Genomic DNA, 18,809 nt, shown 5'->3' on the forward strand with positions numbered 1-18,809 from the left:
ATGTACAATGTATATGTATCAATATTATTTTTTTATTTACATAATATATTTAGACATAATAAAGATAAAATACTTCTTATGAAGCACAGTCGTATTCTGTACTGTGAAAGAATGCTATCGATTTTCACCCGGATAAGCGTGGATAAAAAATGGCTCGGGCCCAGTTCGTATACGACGAATCTGGCGGAGCATTTCTATATTTTGTAGTGTCCGTATATGCGTTAGTTCTTATACCATTGACGTATCTAATATGGCCGTCTAAAGAAAAGAAAGGTAAGAAAAATCTACGACAACCGTCCTCATATCTCTCCGTTGCGAAACATATTGCGTCTATTTTGAACCGTAAACATATTAGGATCAGGATACGTGTGTCTGATCTTACAAAAAACTGTGGTCCCGGTATATTCCAGAATTATCCGTGGACAGCAACATTTGGAATTTCAGATTTAGTGATTTTATTTTGAATATGATAGTCGTGGTCGACAATTTCAGACCCCAATAACATGAGGAATTTTAAAATTAAAAAACAAACAAATTAATGTAAGGTCAGGACGTGTACAATGTTTGCTTGGTCTTTTAATAGTAATACTAAGTAATAGTTTGATAAATATTTCATTGGTATTAAAACTAAGCTATTTTCTTTGTAACATTGGTTATAAAGTGTCAGACACAATTAGCAGAATAGCAGATTTTAATTGCTAATTTTTAAATATGAAATTTTAGTAACTTGTTGCATCGTACTTTAAAGGCAGATCTGACCATTTTGTGTACTGCTGGTTAGTTTAATAGTTATGTCTCATGTGAAAAATTACACGTAATGTTTCACTTACTGAAAAGTATATGGGGGGGGGGGGAATCCTTTACATCACATTCAAGGTTGTCAGTTGCAGATTACATGTAAGTTTTGTCATATTCCTAAAAAAAACTTCTGAAGTATGTTTTAACTTCTATTTAAATACTAATTGTGTACAAATACATAACCTATAACATACAATCTAATAGTCAGCATGTACAATCCAAATACAGAATGCTCACTACTCACTGAGTAGTCGAACACACAAAATATAGTCTTGACTTCATGGAATGTCCAACGCACACCCATGTTATGTTTAATTCTATTAATTTCAATGACAATAGTATTAAAGATAAATTACAAAAAAAGTCTAGACAACTGTTGACAGTCTAGGTTGTCAGGTGTGGACATCGAGAGAGGATGTACATTAATTAACACACACACACACACACTGACACAAACATATGTGTGAATCAGAATGTAGACTTGCAGTTCTTTTAGTGAGGTGAGGCACAGTCACTTGTGTGCTGAGGATCAGTTCTGCAATATTGATACTTTGAATTTTGAGTATTACAACAGATCCTCAGTGCACAAGTGACTGTGGATGAAAGCTGTACAGTACAGTTTGGGTAAATAGTACAAACCATTTATTTCTTTAGTTAGTTGATCTCCAGCATACAGATTAGTCTGTAAGGTATGCTGTGACGGGGCACCCTAACACATCAGCCAACCCCTACCAGAGGAGAGAGGAGGCCGGTGAGGGCGAAACGTCACAACGTATCTTACAGTCTACATAGAGATTACTGTGGTGAAAAGCTCTAGTGTGGACAGATAGTGAAGACCGTGTACCTACCTGTACAATATACCTTTTAACAAATTTACAAATTTGTGGAATGTAGATAGAATTTGGTCACTCGTGATACCAGCATACTTTTACAGAAGCTCAAATAAGTCAAAAATACGCACACAAGTAATGAAAAAACTAATTCCTGTCATGTGCAGCAGGTATGGTTGTATTAGAGTGAACATTTTTTTTCTGTATGAGAGATTATGATGTCACCACACATCTACAAATTTGATGTGAAATGTAACTTAATTTTTTTAATTTTTTTTCTCCAGAGGATCCAGACAAATTGAGTAAGCAATGTCATTGTGAACCATGTGAAAATAAAAGGGGACGGCTTAAAAATAAAGATCCTAGAGCCCACTTCAAAGTCAAATTCAGGTACAGTTATATTATATTGTGTACTAAGTACTATGCAACTTTTTAGTCACCAATAGCAAGAACTTGTTGAGATCATGGCACTACTGCAGGAAAATCCTATTGTCAGTCCATCTGCCTGTACATGTATACTTGTACATGTATGCATTAGACATTGCAACGTAAACCAAACCTGGCATAGTTGTCCTATACTATCAAGGACATTTGAGTTTTATATTGTATTTAATGATATAGTGGTGTATCTGCAAGCTAGACTGTTATCAGTATATCAGTATGGCTAAAATTGGTTTCAGCTAGACTGCAAGATACTGGGTATGTTACATGTTATTGGTCTTTGAGAAGGCAAGGTTACTAAGGGTGTCCCAATATTGTATACTAGCATACCAGGGTTCAGGGTGTGTCCTTTATATTATTCAGTTAAAGTGTACTAAAGGCAGAAACACAAAATGTAAGTCTGACTTGCTGGATTTTTCCTTTCATAGAAATTATACAAGATTTGACATGTTTTATCTTTTTTTAGTACATGTAGTTGTACAACAAAAGTTAGATTCAATATTAAATGAAAATAATTCTGTACAAATAAAGTGACAGACTGTGTCCCTTTAAACATCTGTTCAGACTTGTTTTCCTGTGGAATTGCTATTGTGTGGTCCCCACTCGTGAATTGGGATATTGGGTGAATTGTTGGAAGTGTATAAACTTTTCTGTTGACATTACTGTCTTTGATGTAGCTACTAGCTGTGTTAGTAAACTAGGATAATTGTGCAACTTGTAGAAGGGTAGATATCATCCACTTCTTACTTGTGCATTCTTGTAGTCAGGTCACTGACAGACAGTTTATCAGTTGGCTGTGGTGCATGGTGGGAAAGCTAAGTTCTTACCACATTTGCTTGACTGTACTGAGTGACACAAACTTTTCCAGCATAATTGAAGGATATTGACAACTTTCCCTACTGAAGTGAGTGCATGTGATATTCTTTCAAGGGAAGTAATGAACCAAAGTCAAAGTGTCTGGGTATACTCACAGTCATTGTGTACCAAGCTAGGACAGAGACTATGTCATAATACATTTATTCAAATCACTACTCTACCACCAACTACAGATATAAACAAAAGAGGATTAAACTTGTCTTTGGTTTTATTTTTCAGAAAAATTTTCCTATTTGCAGCATGGATTATATTTATAATATTAGCGTACAAAGCATCCCAAGTAAAGACAGAAACTGTGGAATTTGATCCGTATGAAGTACTACAAATTGACAGGGTATGTTTATGTTTACGCATTCTGAGAATAATCACAAGATTTACTTGTGTTGAAGGGCGGGGTGGGGGTGGGGGGTGTATAGTCAAGCAGTGTTTTGCTAAGGTTGGGAAACCCCAGTAACAGAAGGGGAGAATATGGTAAAACTGACATAGTTTCCCAATACATTATACCATGATATTCGTGACAAACCCCAGTAAATGATTGTGGAACTCGGACAGATTTTATGTGCGTACTGTAATGTCAAGGTCAAATTTACTATGCAGATAGTAGAATAGAAATTGATATCGGAGTGATTTTATATAGTAATACTATAGTAATAAAGTTACCCTTTTGGAATCTATTTTGAAAAACCATGTTATACAAAATGTAGCTGACAAAACTTTTGTAAAAGATTACTATTGACTTCAATAGCTTTTACTAATTTTATTTTGCCAATATTCAAAAGTGTTATTGCTAAATGTGTGTGTGTGTGTGTGTGTGTGTGTGTGTGTGTGTGTGTGTGTGTGTGTGTGTGTGTGTGTGTGTTGTCATTTAATTGTTGGGAACTCGGGTACATTTTACCTAAGCATGGCTCCTAACAAAAAACACTTTCATTAACATTTGCTTGTATTTATTTATTTATTTATTTATTTGTTTATTTGGTTGACAGGGGGCAACCACTGGGGAAATTAGGAAAAAATACAGACAGTTGAGTAAGGTACATCATCCAGATAAAGGCGGTGATCACCTGACTTTTATGAAGATAGCAAAAGCTTATGAAGCGTAAGTAGAGTTTAAGACTGTTGTTTTGGTGGATTGTAGTCATTTCTTACTTTCCAAACAGTGTCATTTATTTTCCATATTCCCGTGACGTAATCATAAATGGGTCAAGTGGCCGAATTTTGACCAAACTAGTTATTGAAATCTAATTTATCGTGTGATGATGTGTGTCAGTTTTGTTTTTCTGTTTCTCTGGTTGTTTTTAAATCCTCTGTTCTCTTTCCCCAGATTAACAGATGAAGAAGCAAAGAAGAATTGGGAAGAACATGGAAATCCAGATGGTCCTCAAGGTAGCATCCTGTAGTAGATGTACACAGAAAATAGCCAACATAGAATAGAAGCACTTCTCAGTAATTGTCTCATAAATTCTGTAATGGCCAACATACAGTATATTTGACATTTGTTTGACATTGTAATTTTATCCAGTAACTTGAGATTTAAAATTTAATTTACATCTCACTACTTTAAGTGGATTTTTGTGACATGTAAGTGTAAGGGGATAATTTCAGGCATGGAGATCATACAAACATACCTTATATAGAATTTTGAAGGTCAAATGATTGTGGTACAGATGTAGTAATGTGTATAATATGTTAAAAAGAGTGCTGGATGAGGAAGGGAGGGATATGGTAAAATTAAAAAAATTTTTTTTAATATCAATTTTTTTTCTTCACTTGTATATTAAATTAAAATGTTTTAAGGAGTGTTATCAAATTAAGATGTACTATTTGAACTTGTCTGGATTGTATTACACGAATATGTAATGTTTTTTTGTTTTTTTTTCATCTGCAGCCACTAGTTTTGGTATCGCACTGCCAGCATGGATTGTAGAAAAACAAAACTCTGTGTGGGTAAGTCTGTGAAGTGATAATCCATTCTTCACCATTCATTCATTCAGACATGATGAATTCAGTATTCTTGTATACGGTGAATATATGTATTTTGGTACCAGATTATTTTGACATATTTAGCTGAAATTGTTTTTGTGCCATAATAAATCAAGGTATCACGTTCACATGTTAATTACCAAAGGTAATTATACAGACAGAAAATTTTAGCTAAATGTATTTACTCACAAAAGTACATAGCATCGTCGCAATTCGCAAACCACGACTGTTTTACAGCACCGTTCTTAACGAGTCGGTCCCAACTATTATTTAGAAGTGTATTGGAAGAAATAATAACTCTGGTTTGAGAGAGAATGTGTACATAGTTGAAAATTATTTATTTTCCAAGTGGAGCCAAACTGTCTTTGTGTACAAGATAAATATATTGCTATTTAACCATGACAACCATGTTATATTACAGTGTCTTGATTGGTAATCCATGCATTAGAATTTTCATTTTGAATTTGGCATAGATTAATGTATCTGACATTCAGTTCATTAGAAATGATTTTGTTCTGCTGTTGATGGGAACAAAATGATTGTAAAAAATTTGTGATTTTGATATTTTGTTTGTTGCATACCCATAGGTACTTGCAGCATATGGTATAGCGTTTATGGTGGTTTTACCTGCAGCTGTGGTATGTACATATTCAGATGTGTGTCTAATAAAAAAACATATCCAAAATTATAGTATGAATTTCAGTGTTGATCTAAATTTAACTTTAAATGAAGAGGAACGAGACAGATTCATTAAAATATTTTAAGCCACGTTTCGTTGAAAACCTAGATTAAAATGTCAGTGTGAAAATTGTTACCGGTATTAATGTTTTTATTCTGTATGTCTGAATTCTTACTTGTTCCTAAAATGCATATTATATTATACCAGTATATTGAGGATGCAAATTGAGAGGTATGATTGGTCTAGACAGCAAAATAACTGTGCTTAAATTGTGGTATAGCACAGTTGGCATGCCTCCAAGTGGCCCTGAATGAGAATAGTATTTGACAGTCAAAAGATGTCGTCTGCATCCATCATGGCTGCCATACCTATACTGCTTATGCTCATCCATATGTGTGATTAATCGGTCAAAACCTTGGGGTGTATTGCTTATGGATATTCCATCAAATTGTGTATACAAATGCATACAAATACAATGATAAAATAAACACAGACATGGACACACACACACACACACACACACACACACACACACTTGCATGCATTCATACACACAAACAAACACACACACACACAGTTCCACATACACAAACACATACACATATAAATTGTGCCAAAGACACATAACAACACTGTTAATATCATATCTCCTCCTACAGGGTACATGGTGGTATAGATCTATCAAATTTAGTGCTGACCAGATTCTACTGGATACAACACAGTTATTCTTTTATTTCTTCCATAAAACTCAAAATATGGCAATCAAACGTAAGTAGGCAGAAGTTGTTCTAATCAAACGTATCACTTATATTCTACTACTTCTATACATGTTTTACTGGCAACTAGACAACAATGTTTTACTGGCAACTAGACAACAATATTCACTAAAAAAAAATCTCAGATTATTGAAGATTAAGATACCCACAGGGTTGACATCAAGAACTTTTTTTTCATCTACTTTCACTGCACATCAAGAAATTATATTCTCCCCCTTCATATTCTTGAGTTTCAATGGTATAGTTTAAATTCTACCCAATTCTAATTATCACTGTACGTAATACTTTATTTTGTATTGGTGCGTATCAGGTGCTATGATGGTCCTCACTGCTGCATGGGAGTTTGAGAAAGGACATAATGCTGAAATTCAGTATAGACCTAGTGATAATGAAGAAGTTCCTATGGTAAGAGTAACGCTTAGTTTCTTTCCACCAAAAAGGATAACAATCCTCAAAAGTAGTGTGTGTGTGTATGTGTGTCTGTGTCTGTGTCTGTGTCTGTGTCTGTGTCTGTGTCTGTGTCTGTGTCTGTGTGAGTGTGTCTGTCTGTCTCTGTCTGTCTGTCTGTCTGTCTGTCTGTCTGTCTGTCTGTCTGTGTCTGTGTCTGTGTGTCTCTGTCTGTCTGTGTCTGTGTTTATCTGTCTGTGTTTCTGTGTGTCTGTTCTCCCCATGCAGTGTTCATCTTGAACAAGGTGGTAACAAGTGCACCAAGTCCTCGTGTGAATCCTGAGTGCTTTTATGCAAAAAAATGAAATAAAAATAGCTACCAGACCTATTTTCCTGTAACTGGTAACTACTAAAGGTACAACTTTACTACAAGTATCTATCTTAACCATCTAATGAAAAAAAAAAAACATCGAGGGAGAACATTGACTTATGTGTTAGTACATATTAAAGGTGGTCCTTTCTCCACGGGTAGACAGGGTATACTTGTGATTCAGAAGGAGGATGTTTTGGTATCCCATATAGTCTCTGTTCAAGCTTTTTGTAATAATGAAATTAAATTGCATGTTCTTACAGTTGATAAGGGATCTATCTGGTGTGAATGAGAAAGTGAAGGAGAAACCTATGTGTTACCCCTATGCTATCAAAGCCAGAGCCTTGCTACATGCTTACTTAGCCAAGAAAGAATTGAATCCCAAGACTTTGCATAAAGGTAATTATGAAAGATTGATATGATATTGAAATCTTGAAATGAGATTTCTCAATGCAGATGTGATTGTATAAGTTCAAACATGGGTTTTGTGTTTGTTTAGTATGTATCATTCTCATTATAGAAAAATAATAGTCACTGATGTGATTGACAGTTCTAAGGATTATGTTAAAATGGATATATGGATGAGGGTTGGGTATTTATGTAGGATTTTTAATTTATAAAACTATTTTATCATGGTGTCCTACATGAAAAATCAATGTGAAACAACATATGCAAAGTGTGTGTTTGTAACTCAAGACACTGCAAAAAGCTAAAAAATGTGTAAAAAAAAAAGTTTGTTATTGTACGTACAATAATTTAATAACAAAGATTTTACACATTTATCAGTCTTTTGCAATGTATTGATTTACAAACATAGACTTGGTCTATGTTGTTTCACATTGATTTTTCATGTAGGAAGCCATAATAAAATTGTTTCACAAATAAAAAATCCAAAATAAATACTCAATCCTCATCCATATGATCTCTTTAAAGCAGCACTAGTTGTAACAGGGTATCATTATTTCGATCAGTCAACCAAAAACATATTCACTGAAAATTATTAGAATATCATCAATTAGATACAGTACACGTTAATTAGAGGTTGATTATATCCATAAGTAGTACAGCAACAGGTTGAAATTGTGATTGCATTTGGGCGTTGACTTTTAGGTACTGACTTAGAAATCAATTTGATTGGCTATATTGCATCATACTATGTGTACTGCTACACAAATATGTTTACCCACAGTAGATTCAATACTTTTCAGGGTGTACAATATGACAAGTAAGTCATTACATCTAACAAAAAAGTTTCAAAAAATGTTCAAGTTGCAAGTATAGTGTAGCTTTAACTCACTGGTAGGGTTGATTGTTGGGATGAAATATTTTAATTTTGTTTATATCAAACTATTTGATAAATTCTGATGGTGTACAATGTATGTCTTATTATGGCAGTCTACTAGAGTAAAGCCATTCTACATTAATCGTCTAATATGTTCATATATTTCTTATACTTCCTTGCAGATCTGGAATACATGCTGAAGAAAGGCCCTATGTTGGTTAATGAAATGATCAGTGTTTGTTCACAATTGTTTCACTATGCCAATGCAGGCAGAGGTAAGATAGAAATGAGTATACAAGAATCATCAAAGTGTGTCGTTTCATTTGTCTCTGCTTTTCTCAGGTGTAATGTGATTAATTTGACATTTTTTATCTCGCAAACATATTCTCTCATTCTGTCTCACTGCTTCTTCAAAAACACACTAGCCTGGGTTACACAGGCAATGTAACAAGCAACACATAGCATCATCGGTCACTGTTATCTGTGTAACCCCAGTGGCAGCATTGCCAAGACTGGCTTGGCAACAATGCGAAAATATCCAACATGTTAGATTTATGGCAACACATTGCCAGAGTTGCTGTTCTGTGTGTAACTTTAGTTAGACATCTGTGTCCATACAGCAAATATTGTTGAATAATTAGATCTCTTTTCTTTTTATTGAAGTTCAACCTGGACGTGAGCCTCGCCTGGAAACATTTGAAAATTGCATGAAGTTAAGTCAAATGATTGTGCAGCGTTCCTGGGAACATAAATCTCCATTGTTGCAATTACCTCATTTTAATGATGATGTACTAAGGCATTGTATTACAAGAAAGGTTAGTACAATAGCTCTTTGTGCAGGAGGTTAGTACAATAGCTCTTTGTGCAGGAGGTTAGTACAATAGCTCTTTGTGCAGGAGGTTAGTACAATAGCTCTTTGTGCAGGAGGTTAGTACAATAGCTCTTTGTGCAGGAGGTTAGTACAATAGCTCTTTGTGCAGGAAGTTAGTACAATAGCTCTTTGTGCAGCAGGTTAGTACAATAGCTCTTTGTGCAGGAGGTTAGTACAATAGCTCTTTGTGCAGGAGGTTAGTACAATAGCTCTTTGTGCAGGAGGTTAGTACAATAGTTCTTTGTGCAGGAGGTTAGTACAATAGTTCTTTGTGCAGGAGGTTAGTACAATAGCTCTTTGTGCAGGAGGTTAGTACAATAGCTCTTTGTCCAGGAGCACATTTTCCATAAAAATTCTTTCCTAGTAATTTCCTTTATCTAGTTGGTTTTATTATTTTCTTAAACTTTGGGTTCTGGAGTGTCATTTCATGATTTCACATCACATAAAGTTTGCTCAATTGCCAAGAAACACCAAATCCTAAGTGTATATTTCCTTCAGATAAATAAGTTATGAATATGCATTGTTCACCTAATAAATATTTGTGTCTGTCGAGACCATGATGCAATGGTGTATCACTGCTAAAACAATAGAGATGAAAAAGCCGAGCAAAATTTATGTGATGTGAAATCTTAAAAAAATGACTCACCAGAACCCCCAGTTTATGAAGTATCGTCATTTCCTGGAGGGACGTTCCCTTATCTCTATGGTATGGTTTGCTGGACAGATATTAATTAAAATTATGAATATGGAGCATACAATTACATAATTTGTAAACATTATACACACACTAAGATAAGAAAGCAAACAATTACTATGTCACAATGAATTATTTAATGCTTCAAGAAATTATGTAGTGTTACTTGACTCGTTTGACATGATCTGAGTACTAGTAGTAGTAATGTAACCAATGTGTTTGATTTTTTACAGCGTAATATACGCAACCTGAGGGCGTTAGCTGGCATGAAGGAAGCTGATCGACGTGCGTTGTTGAGGAACTTAGAAGATGACAAGTATAATGACGTGATGAATGTTTTAAATTCAATGCCACATGTAGAAATGGATGTCAGATCTGAAGGTAAGAGATACTTTGTTATGGCAGGTCAAAGGTCAATAGCTTAGTGTATTGGATGTTAGATCTGGGGTAAGAGAGACTTAGACCTGGTCAAAGGTCAATAGCTTAGTGTCATGGATGTGGAAGGTAAGAGACTATTAGGTCAGGTCAAAGGTCAACAGCTTGTAATGGATTGGAATTTCACCATTATAATGGAAATTTTCTGTAGCCTGTGCCCAGTCAACCTAGGGGTAGCTCTCTTCACAGTTTTGGGGTTTATTAGATTTCCATTCTCCCACTCTACATCTTTCTAGAAAGGAAAGTGAGTTTTTAATGGATTTATTGGAGTTAAAATTGTGGTCCACTTAGTGATCGTGAAGAGATAGATTTGAATTGAATCTCAGAAGTGATGTGGAGATTTTCTGTAGCATGCCAAAATGTAGTGGATAGTTTATTACAAGCTTCAATGAAGGATTGTGTACATTTATATGATTTCAATGTTCCATTACTGGACTTTTATCATTAGAAATGTATCTAGAATTTTGCTATAGTTCAAATTCAAGTTCAAGAGAGAATGAAAACTTTTATCTTTCAGTTTTGGATGATGAAGATGGTGCACATATTGGAGCTGGTGATATTGTCACCGTTACAGTGACTTTGACTAGAAAAACACTTGAGGTGAGTCATTATTTTCTGCATTCACTGCTTCTATTGATAGTTTGTTTTCATTACATATTTTAACACACTTCTAAAAGGGAACAATACTGCCATTTCATGACTTTACATCATATACAGTATGCAGGATTGCTGAGAAATACCAAGTTGAAATTTGTTCCTCTTTCATTGTTCAGTTAATGCCTTTGCCATAGACCCACAATATCTCATGGAGTCAACAAATATACTGCTAAGTGCTTAATACCTTCAAATAAAATAATCATAAATATTTAGAAATGGCAAGGTTTAATTTGTTGACATAAACATGGGTTGTCGGTGGCCGAGTGGTTAAACCACTTTATTCTTACCACTGCGGTAGGGGTTTGAACTCATTCAGGTTTGATTAAATTTACTACACTGTAAGTAAGAAGAGTGTCGTTCAGTTTGACTCTACCAAACAACGCAGCTTTTCCCCGGGTACTCCGGTTTCCTCCTGCATTAACACTGAACCCATGAGGAATGGCCCTCACTGGACTTCTTGGGAAACAACTGTTTATACACTTAAAGAACTATTCAGCATAAAGAAATTTATTCCATTTATTCCATATTGTAGATTGTATTTTGTAAGAAATTACTGGTATGTTCAGTGTGGTCAATAGTAGGATTACCGGGTAGATGTTATCCCCCAATAGTTTTCTTCATTCAGCCAAGGAAAATAGGTCACTGAGTATTTTCTGGCTGAATGAAAAAAAAATAATGGAGAATAACATAATTATACCAGTGCCAGTAATATCAAAGAAAAATCGGGGAAAGTAATGACAATTGTGAACATTTTCACTCATATTTCGAACATACGTGAAAGAGACACGTATTGTTATAATGTAGAATGACCAGAGTATATATTCCATATTTTTGTTCTAAATGGTTCATGCATTGTATAATGTATGATAAATGATAGTATAATATATATATATACATTGTAGTTTTTTCAGCATGATGATATCAATGAGGATGGTATAGGGGAAGAAGATGAACAAGAAAGGGTAAGTTTACTCCTCTTTATGATATAGTACACCCCTCAAAACCAAGAATGGACTGATCCATCTTCAGATAATAATAGGGATATACCCAGACATAGGGTTGTTTTTGAGGAGAGAAATATATCGACTACCCCCTCAAAACCAAGAATGGACCAATGTATCTTTAGGTAATAGAGGAATGTATCAAGACACACGGATGTTTGAGCTGAGAGGAGAGAATATACCCATTACTCCTCCCAAAAACCAAGAATGGACCAATCTCAGATAACAATTGAATAGGGACATACCAAGACACAGGGCTGTGAGGAAGGAGAGGATAGCAAACCTGACTTGTGGTCAAATACGATGAGATTATTGTCAAATCTTGATATTGTGAGTAATTTGTGTAAATATCTTGTATGGTCTTAATTTCAGAATGATTCACCCAAACCTACCAAAAATAAACCCAAAGTGTGGGAAAAGCAGAGGAAAGGCAAAAAGAACAAACCTAAAAAAGGTAAACAACAACCTGCCAAGAAACCAGTGAAGAAAGCAGTACAGCAGAACAAGACCAACCAAGTCAACGTAAGTACAGTTTTAGACTCTCAGTCTTCACTCAGTTAATTGTACATATGTATCTATATGATCAACGGAGAGAGAGAGGGTAATTAGTCAAGCTGGATGGATGCTTTGAAGGCATCAACAGACCCAGTCTTTACTTATGTTATTTTCCTGTTAGATCCAGTCTATTATTTGTGGGAAGATTGGGTTTTTGAAGATGTCTGTGTTACAGTGCAGTATCTGGAAGTTGTTTGTTGCATTTCTCCATGGGTTTTGTGCAAAACAAATCCTGCAAATTTGCTTCGCTTTATTGACCTCATTGGCCAGGTTCACCAAGCAGCTATATACGGTAGTCCAGTACCCTTTATAGTGTACCCTCATTGGTTGGTTACATATGATGGTACATGTATTAACATAATGATCATGGCTACATTGTATTACTGCTACACAGAGAGTTCAAGATGTACATGGGAAGGAACAGAACCAAGAGTCAGATGATGAGAGCAATAGACATAGTGATGCTGACGCAGAAAGTGATAGCGAAGACAATAGCCGTGACAGACACAGTAATAGATCTAGTGATAGTGAGGATGATGCACCCAGACCTAATGATGATGAAGATGATGACGAAGATGGAGAGGAGGATGATTGGGATGGGTTACAAGCCAATATTACCAGGAGAGAAAAAGTTTTAGAGGCTAAATCAAAACTTACCCATGAAGTGCACAGCCCATTCTATCCAGAGGTGAGAACATGCTATATTTGGTGATCAAGAAAAACAAAAGATTACATAGTTTGGCCACTAGGAGTGCTATTCTGAAGCAGCTTTTGGACTGGCAGTGGGGGTCAGAATAAGTCAGTACGTTAGAAACATCATTATTTCCAATCATTCGACTGTTTTAATCCATGACATTCTCAGCCAATCTGAATGCAACTGGCTTCCATCACAAAACTTTCATCCTCATTTCCCTTGATGTGAAACCATGACAGTCACAAACCATTAGCGTTCCAAGTGCAACAAACCCGTGGGCTTGCCTGGCGAAAACGGGTGTCATAAAAGTTGTTTGCATCTCTAAAGCTGTTTGTAGCGTTACTTATAATAGCCTAATAAATTGATAACAACTGATATAAGACGGAGATAAGGTTTGCCTCAATTGCAGACCATGCAGACGGCCGAATAGAGGTTTTACAGCTGTTTACTTGTGTTATGTAAGAGCCCATCATCACATGTGTAAATATTGGTACTCTTTGATAACAAGTCCACTTGCTTGGCTAATGGCTTGTCCCAGTAATGACTTCTTTCAATTGTTGCAAATTGGGAGAAACCAGAATATCAATCACTGGTGTGAATGTATATTGTTACAAATACCATGTGACCTATCATGAACTTTGAACTATGACTTGAGTTCAGAAAGAAGAGAGAGAAAAAATGTAACACATGGTCAGTCCATGGGAAAATGTTAGCAGGTATTGATACGCGCCACAACTACATGTTCTACCATACATGTTCAAAACTATACAGTTCAAGGATTGGGATAAACGGATTATCTATCCGTATCTTTAGATAATCTTGAATGTTATTTTTAAGTGTCCAGAGATGAGACGAACAAGTATGTTTGCCCATTGGACATTTGCTATAATTAGCTTTGTAACTTTACAACTCATTTATTACTCGAGAATATATTGTGTATCATTTATTACTACTGTCCAGTCTGGAAATGATATATATGTATATATATATCTAAAAAGCCATAGCATTATGTATCGATCCTCATTGCTTTAGTATTAACGATTCCTAAGTTGTTGACTCATAGGCAGGGTCCCTGTGAATTCAAATTTAGATCCTTAGGTTGAATAACAGGTTAATGAGTATTGGCTTCACACCTGCTGAGGAATAGAAAGGTACACATCAGATCGGCACATGGAAATCTAACAGTTGGCAGGTTAGCTCAGCTGGCTAGCGCACTCTGGCTAGTATTCAGGCCGGGGATGTGGGTTCGAATCCTACATGTTATTTTTCTTTCCATATATATATATATATATATATATATATATACATATATACACATACACCCATAGATGTGTAGGATGTTGTATTTCACAGAAATAAAACTGGCAATGATCTAGTTTGGCTTGGTGAGATGTTGATGTTTTAAGGTCATTGTTGTATTCCACAGGAAAAGCAAGAATGGTGGTGGGTTTATATTGCTGACAAGAAGAAACGTACCTTACTGACAACCCCAACACAGATATGTACACTTAGAGATGAGGAAGAGGTGAGAAATACCTTGTGGATATCAGTCAACATAAAGTATGACAAATTTCTTTTTTTACGTGGTGTCGTTTTCAAATGACAACAATTATTTTTGTTGCGTTCACACCTACCTTTTACATGGAGATGGCAAAAAAATGCACAAGAAAACTGAACAATTTGAAAACACTACTTAACGCAGATCAGTTTCAAAATTATCCATTTTCATTCTAAAATAAAGTGTGTAAACAGGCAAAAACAGAGAGGGTCAATAACAGCATTGTTGTGTAAACGACTGAAAATGCAATAATTTTTAAACACATATTTGACCCCAGGAATGACCCCATCCATGACGTACTTATGCATGTGGCTCTTATCGGATATGATTAAAACCTGCATACAGTATTGATATTCTGCTGTACATGGGATTTATCTAGTAAATATAACTTTACATAGTACTATTTTTCTCACAGACACAGATAAAGTTCCAGGCTCCCCCCAGACCAGGCCAGTATCAATATCATGTCTGCCTTAGATCAGATTCCTACTTTGACTTAGACGTACAAAAACAGATCAAGGTGAGAGGTCTTACAACAATATTGTCATGCACACTTGATGCCTATCATGCTAGTATTATACACTAACTGTCTGACTATGAGGGCGAAAGTAGACATCTATTACTCTGAGGGCTGTTATGTAGCAGGTACTTCCCAAGGCTGAAAGCTGAGGGAAATAGTTGCTACATAACAGCAGAAGGGGTAATATGACGTCTACTGTACTACAGTAACTATACAACTTTTTTCCCAACTATATTGTACCTATTTCAAAGCTTGTGTGCAATTCTAATCTAATATTTCCCCATCACTGTGGACAGCTTGATGTGCATGAAGCTAAACAAGTGGAAGAAAGCCATCCACAATGGGATATTTCAGATGAAGATGATAACAGGAATGATAGTGAAGATGAGATGGACTACACCACTGATGATGAAGGCAGTGACCAAGATGAATAGACAGATACGCCAATCATGATCTGGTTTACTGGTTTTAGAAAGTTGCACGTCATATTCTTCCGATATAAATTTCATAGGTTTCAGAATTGACAAGGCCGTCAGTGTTTTTACTAAGGTTAGGAAACCGTGGCAACGGTAAGAGGGGGTATTTTGGTTAAGGCCTGGAAACCTCCAGTAACAGAAGACAGAAATGATTTCAGAAATCTTTTCATACCATATATCATAATTTTGGTGGGGAATACAAGTAGATTGTACTTGCTTACCTCCCAAGAACAAAAACACCGATGTGACTGAGGACCTCAGGTAGATTTTACCTACTTTATACCGCCCTTAGTGAAAACACTGGATGTGTACATGTTATGCAATTGACAAGAAATTCATCAGGATTTGGGAAAGTGTAGGGTGTCAATGTTTGATGAACATGATGGGACAACTAAGGAATTGATGGAATTTTTATATTTGGAAAATATTAAACACAATTGACTTTACATCGTTTACAGACATATCACAGCCTAGGTTAGACTGAAACATTTACCATAGTAATACTGTAAGGGCGCCCTCACACATTGGTCAACTGATGAGAGAGGAGGCCTGTGAGGGCAGAATGACACAATGGATCTTACAGTCTACCATAGTGGGTACTCCTTGTATGTTGTAATAAGTATACCCGTGACAACTAATATCCACAACAAATCTTTCAGACTAATTCTAGGTTAGACCGGTGATAGACATTCTTGATATAGGTTACAGACATGATATCCCAGGTAACAGACATAGTGTAACATCGTGGGCTACAGACAACATTCATACAGATTAAACAAGACATCCATGACATTTAAGGTTACAGACACAGCACTCGGTGTAGTACATTTACACGTTTGACATCCTAGGTAACAGACACGACATTCTAAGTTACAGACATGACACTGCAGTATCATATTTACACACTTCACATCCTAGGTAACAAACATGACCTGGCTTGACGTTGGTTACAGACACGACTGAACTCCTTGAACTGTCTGGTGATGTAGAACCTTTTCTAAATACGAACCATGTTGTTTTTGTAACGCACAAGATTGTGTTTGCCAACTACTTCATCCTTGCTGACATTTACAATATGTTATCATGCTACACTCCATTTCTTAGAGAGAGAACACAAGTAACGCTGATTTCATCATAGGGTGGGTATGGGTGGCAGTACTTGATTGTATGTTTCACATGACCTGATCAACTCAATATTTATTAAATCTGGGAAAATAATTTTTTTTAAATTAATGCCCTCTGCAGATAGATTAGAAAAAACTTGCACGTCACTTACTGTACAGTGATTCCACTAGCACACATTTGAGCAAAAATTGTTTGTACCTGAAATTTTGGAACTTTTAAGAAAACAAAATGGTTGCATCCTTGTGACTTTTGTAATTTCTCAGTCATTCAGAATGTTAACGTACAATTATGAAAGTGTTGCCCACATGTGCACCATATTTTTAAAAATATTTGTAACCTTTCAATTGTTTGCAAGGTGTTCCCTTATGATGAGAAACAGAGATATAATTAAGGCTGCCCTTACCCAGACAAGCTATATGAATTTGGTAAATATGGGTGAGCAGAACAAAACATGCAGTATGGTTACTAGTGGATCATGGGAAATAAACAAAAAGTTAGGTGCTTCACAACTCTTTATCCCATGCCCATGCAATGCATATACTATTGTATCATAGAGGTGTGAAGCTTTAAAACTCTGTTTACATCCCATACTGCCTGACCCCCCCAGCTTACAACAGGGTCTCTTTGAAGTGCAATTTGCCAATTTTAAGTAAGTCTCGTGTAGAGGTGTTGCAGTGCAAGATTGATAAAAAATGGCTTTTACTGTTTCCCACACACAACAACTGCAGTCAAGTTAAGTCAGCCCCACCTGTTGTTGAAAATATAAAGTGTCTCGATGTCTGTCGCTCTGGTTCATGTTTCCAGTAAAATCTTGAAAACACAAAATTGGATTTTGAGATTCAAACAAGTGCTGAATGTAAAAACACATTTTAAAGAAATTGTTTCAATTAATAGAATTTATATATGGATTACTTATTAAATTTTGTCCCCTAAGTAAAAATTAATAACACATTGCCTGGTGTAGGGTTTCCAAATTCATACAAAAGTAATGTAGTAATAAAGACATTTGACACCCATTCCTTCATCCTATATTAGCAATTTTCTAAGCTATGTCATATGTTGAGTAGCCTCTTCAATAAATTTAATGTATTGTTAAATTTGCAATCTTTGTTTGGACTTTATGTATGTGATACTGTAAGAGACTAAGAGTGGGTGGATTATGCATATTATCACAGGGCAAATACAGACCTCTTTAGTGTGTATGTACATACAAAAGGAATTGCTGTTTTACATTCTATTTCCAACCTGATTGTATACTTCTCGTCCCATGGCTAATACAAACCAACTGATTGAGGTAAGCACTAAGCTGTATTGCCAGACTATAGAGGGCAGTATACAAGTCTAGATTCTGTGTTCCCACTTGGAGGCTGTCCTCCATCTCCACAGACCAACAACTGTGGTCCGACTGCTCCAACAATCTTTATAAGTGCCATCCTCTTCATCCAGTTAATGCAACTTGTATGTCGACAAAGTATAAATGCATGATCACTTAAATAACACAAAAACTGTGCTGTAGTCATTTCATCAATTTTATCTCTACCTGTCAAATGTTTCAAGTGTTTGACTCTGTTGAATTGCCCATCGTCGTAATAATTTCTTGAACTCCTGTAAAATTTGTCTATAAAGCATGTGCACTAAAGGAAGTAACATTTGACTTCTCTCATATTTTGAATTTTTGGGTTGCATGTGTTATTTTCTGAACGGTGTGCTTATGAAGGGATCTTTACAAGTACATCGTCACACAAAATCATACACATTTCACAAATCCTATTATTAATCACCCAAGTCAAGAATCTGTGTTACC

At 35.7% G+C, this 18,809-nt stretch overlaps 1 protein-coding gene across 1 annotated transcript; it reads left to right on the forward strand.

The window, feature by feature from the left end:
* Positions 1 to 133: 133 nt before the first annotated feature.
* Positions 134 to 18,069, forward strand: LOC144432561 (translocation protein SEC63 homolog). The gene is made up of 20 exons (XM_078120801.1): positions 134 to 273; positions 1,913 to 2,018; positions 3,165 to 3,279; positions 3,929 to 4,041; positions 4,267 to 4,328; positions 4,831 to 4,889; positions 5,513 to 5,563; positions 6,264 to 6,372; positions 6,691 to 6,785; positions 7,401 to 7,536; positions 8,602 to 8,694; positions 9,083 to 9,234; positions 10,218 to 10,365; positions 10,937 to 11,019; positions 11,979 to 12,038; positions 12,450 to 12,599; positions 13,027 to 13,320; positions 14,753 to 14,851; positions 15,300 to 15,404; positions 15,701 to 18,069. The coding sequence occupies exons 1-20, from the start codon at positions 150 to 152 to the stop codon at positions 15,836 to 15,838; spliced, it is 2,292 nt and encodes a 763-aa protein (XP_077976927.1). The 5' UTR covers positions 134 to 149; the 3' UTR covers positions 15,839 to 18,069.
* Positions 18,070 to 18,809: the final 740 nt, after the last annotated feature.

This window comes from Glandiceps talaboti, chromosome 3 (assembly GCF_964340395.1).
Source record: "Glandiceps talaboti chromosome 3, keGlaTala1.1, whole genome shotgun sequence".
NCBI classification, from domain to species: Eukaryota; Metazoa; Hemichordata; class Enteropneusta; family Spengelidae; genus Glandiceps; species Glandiceps talaboti.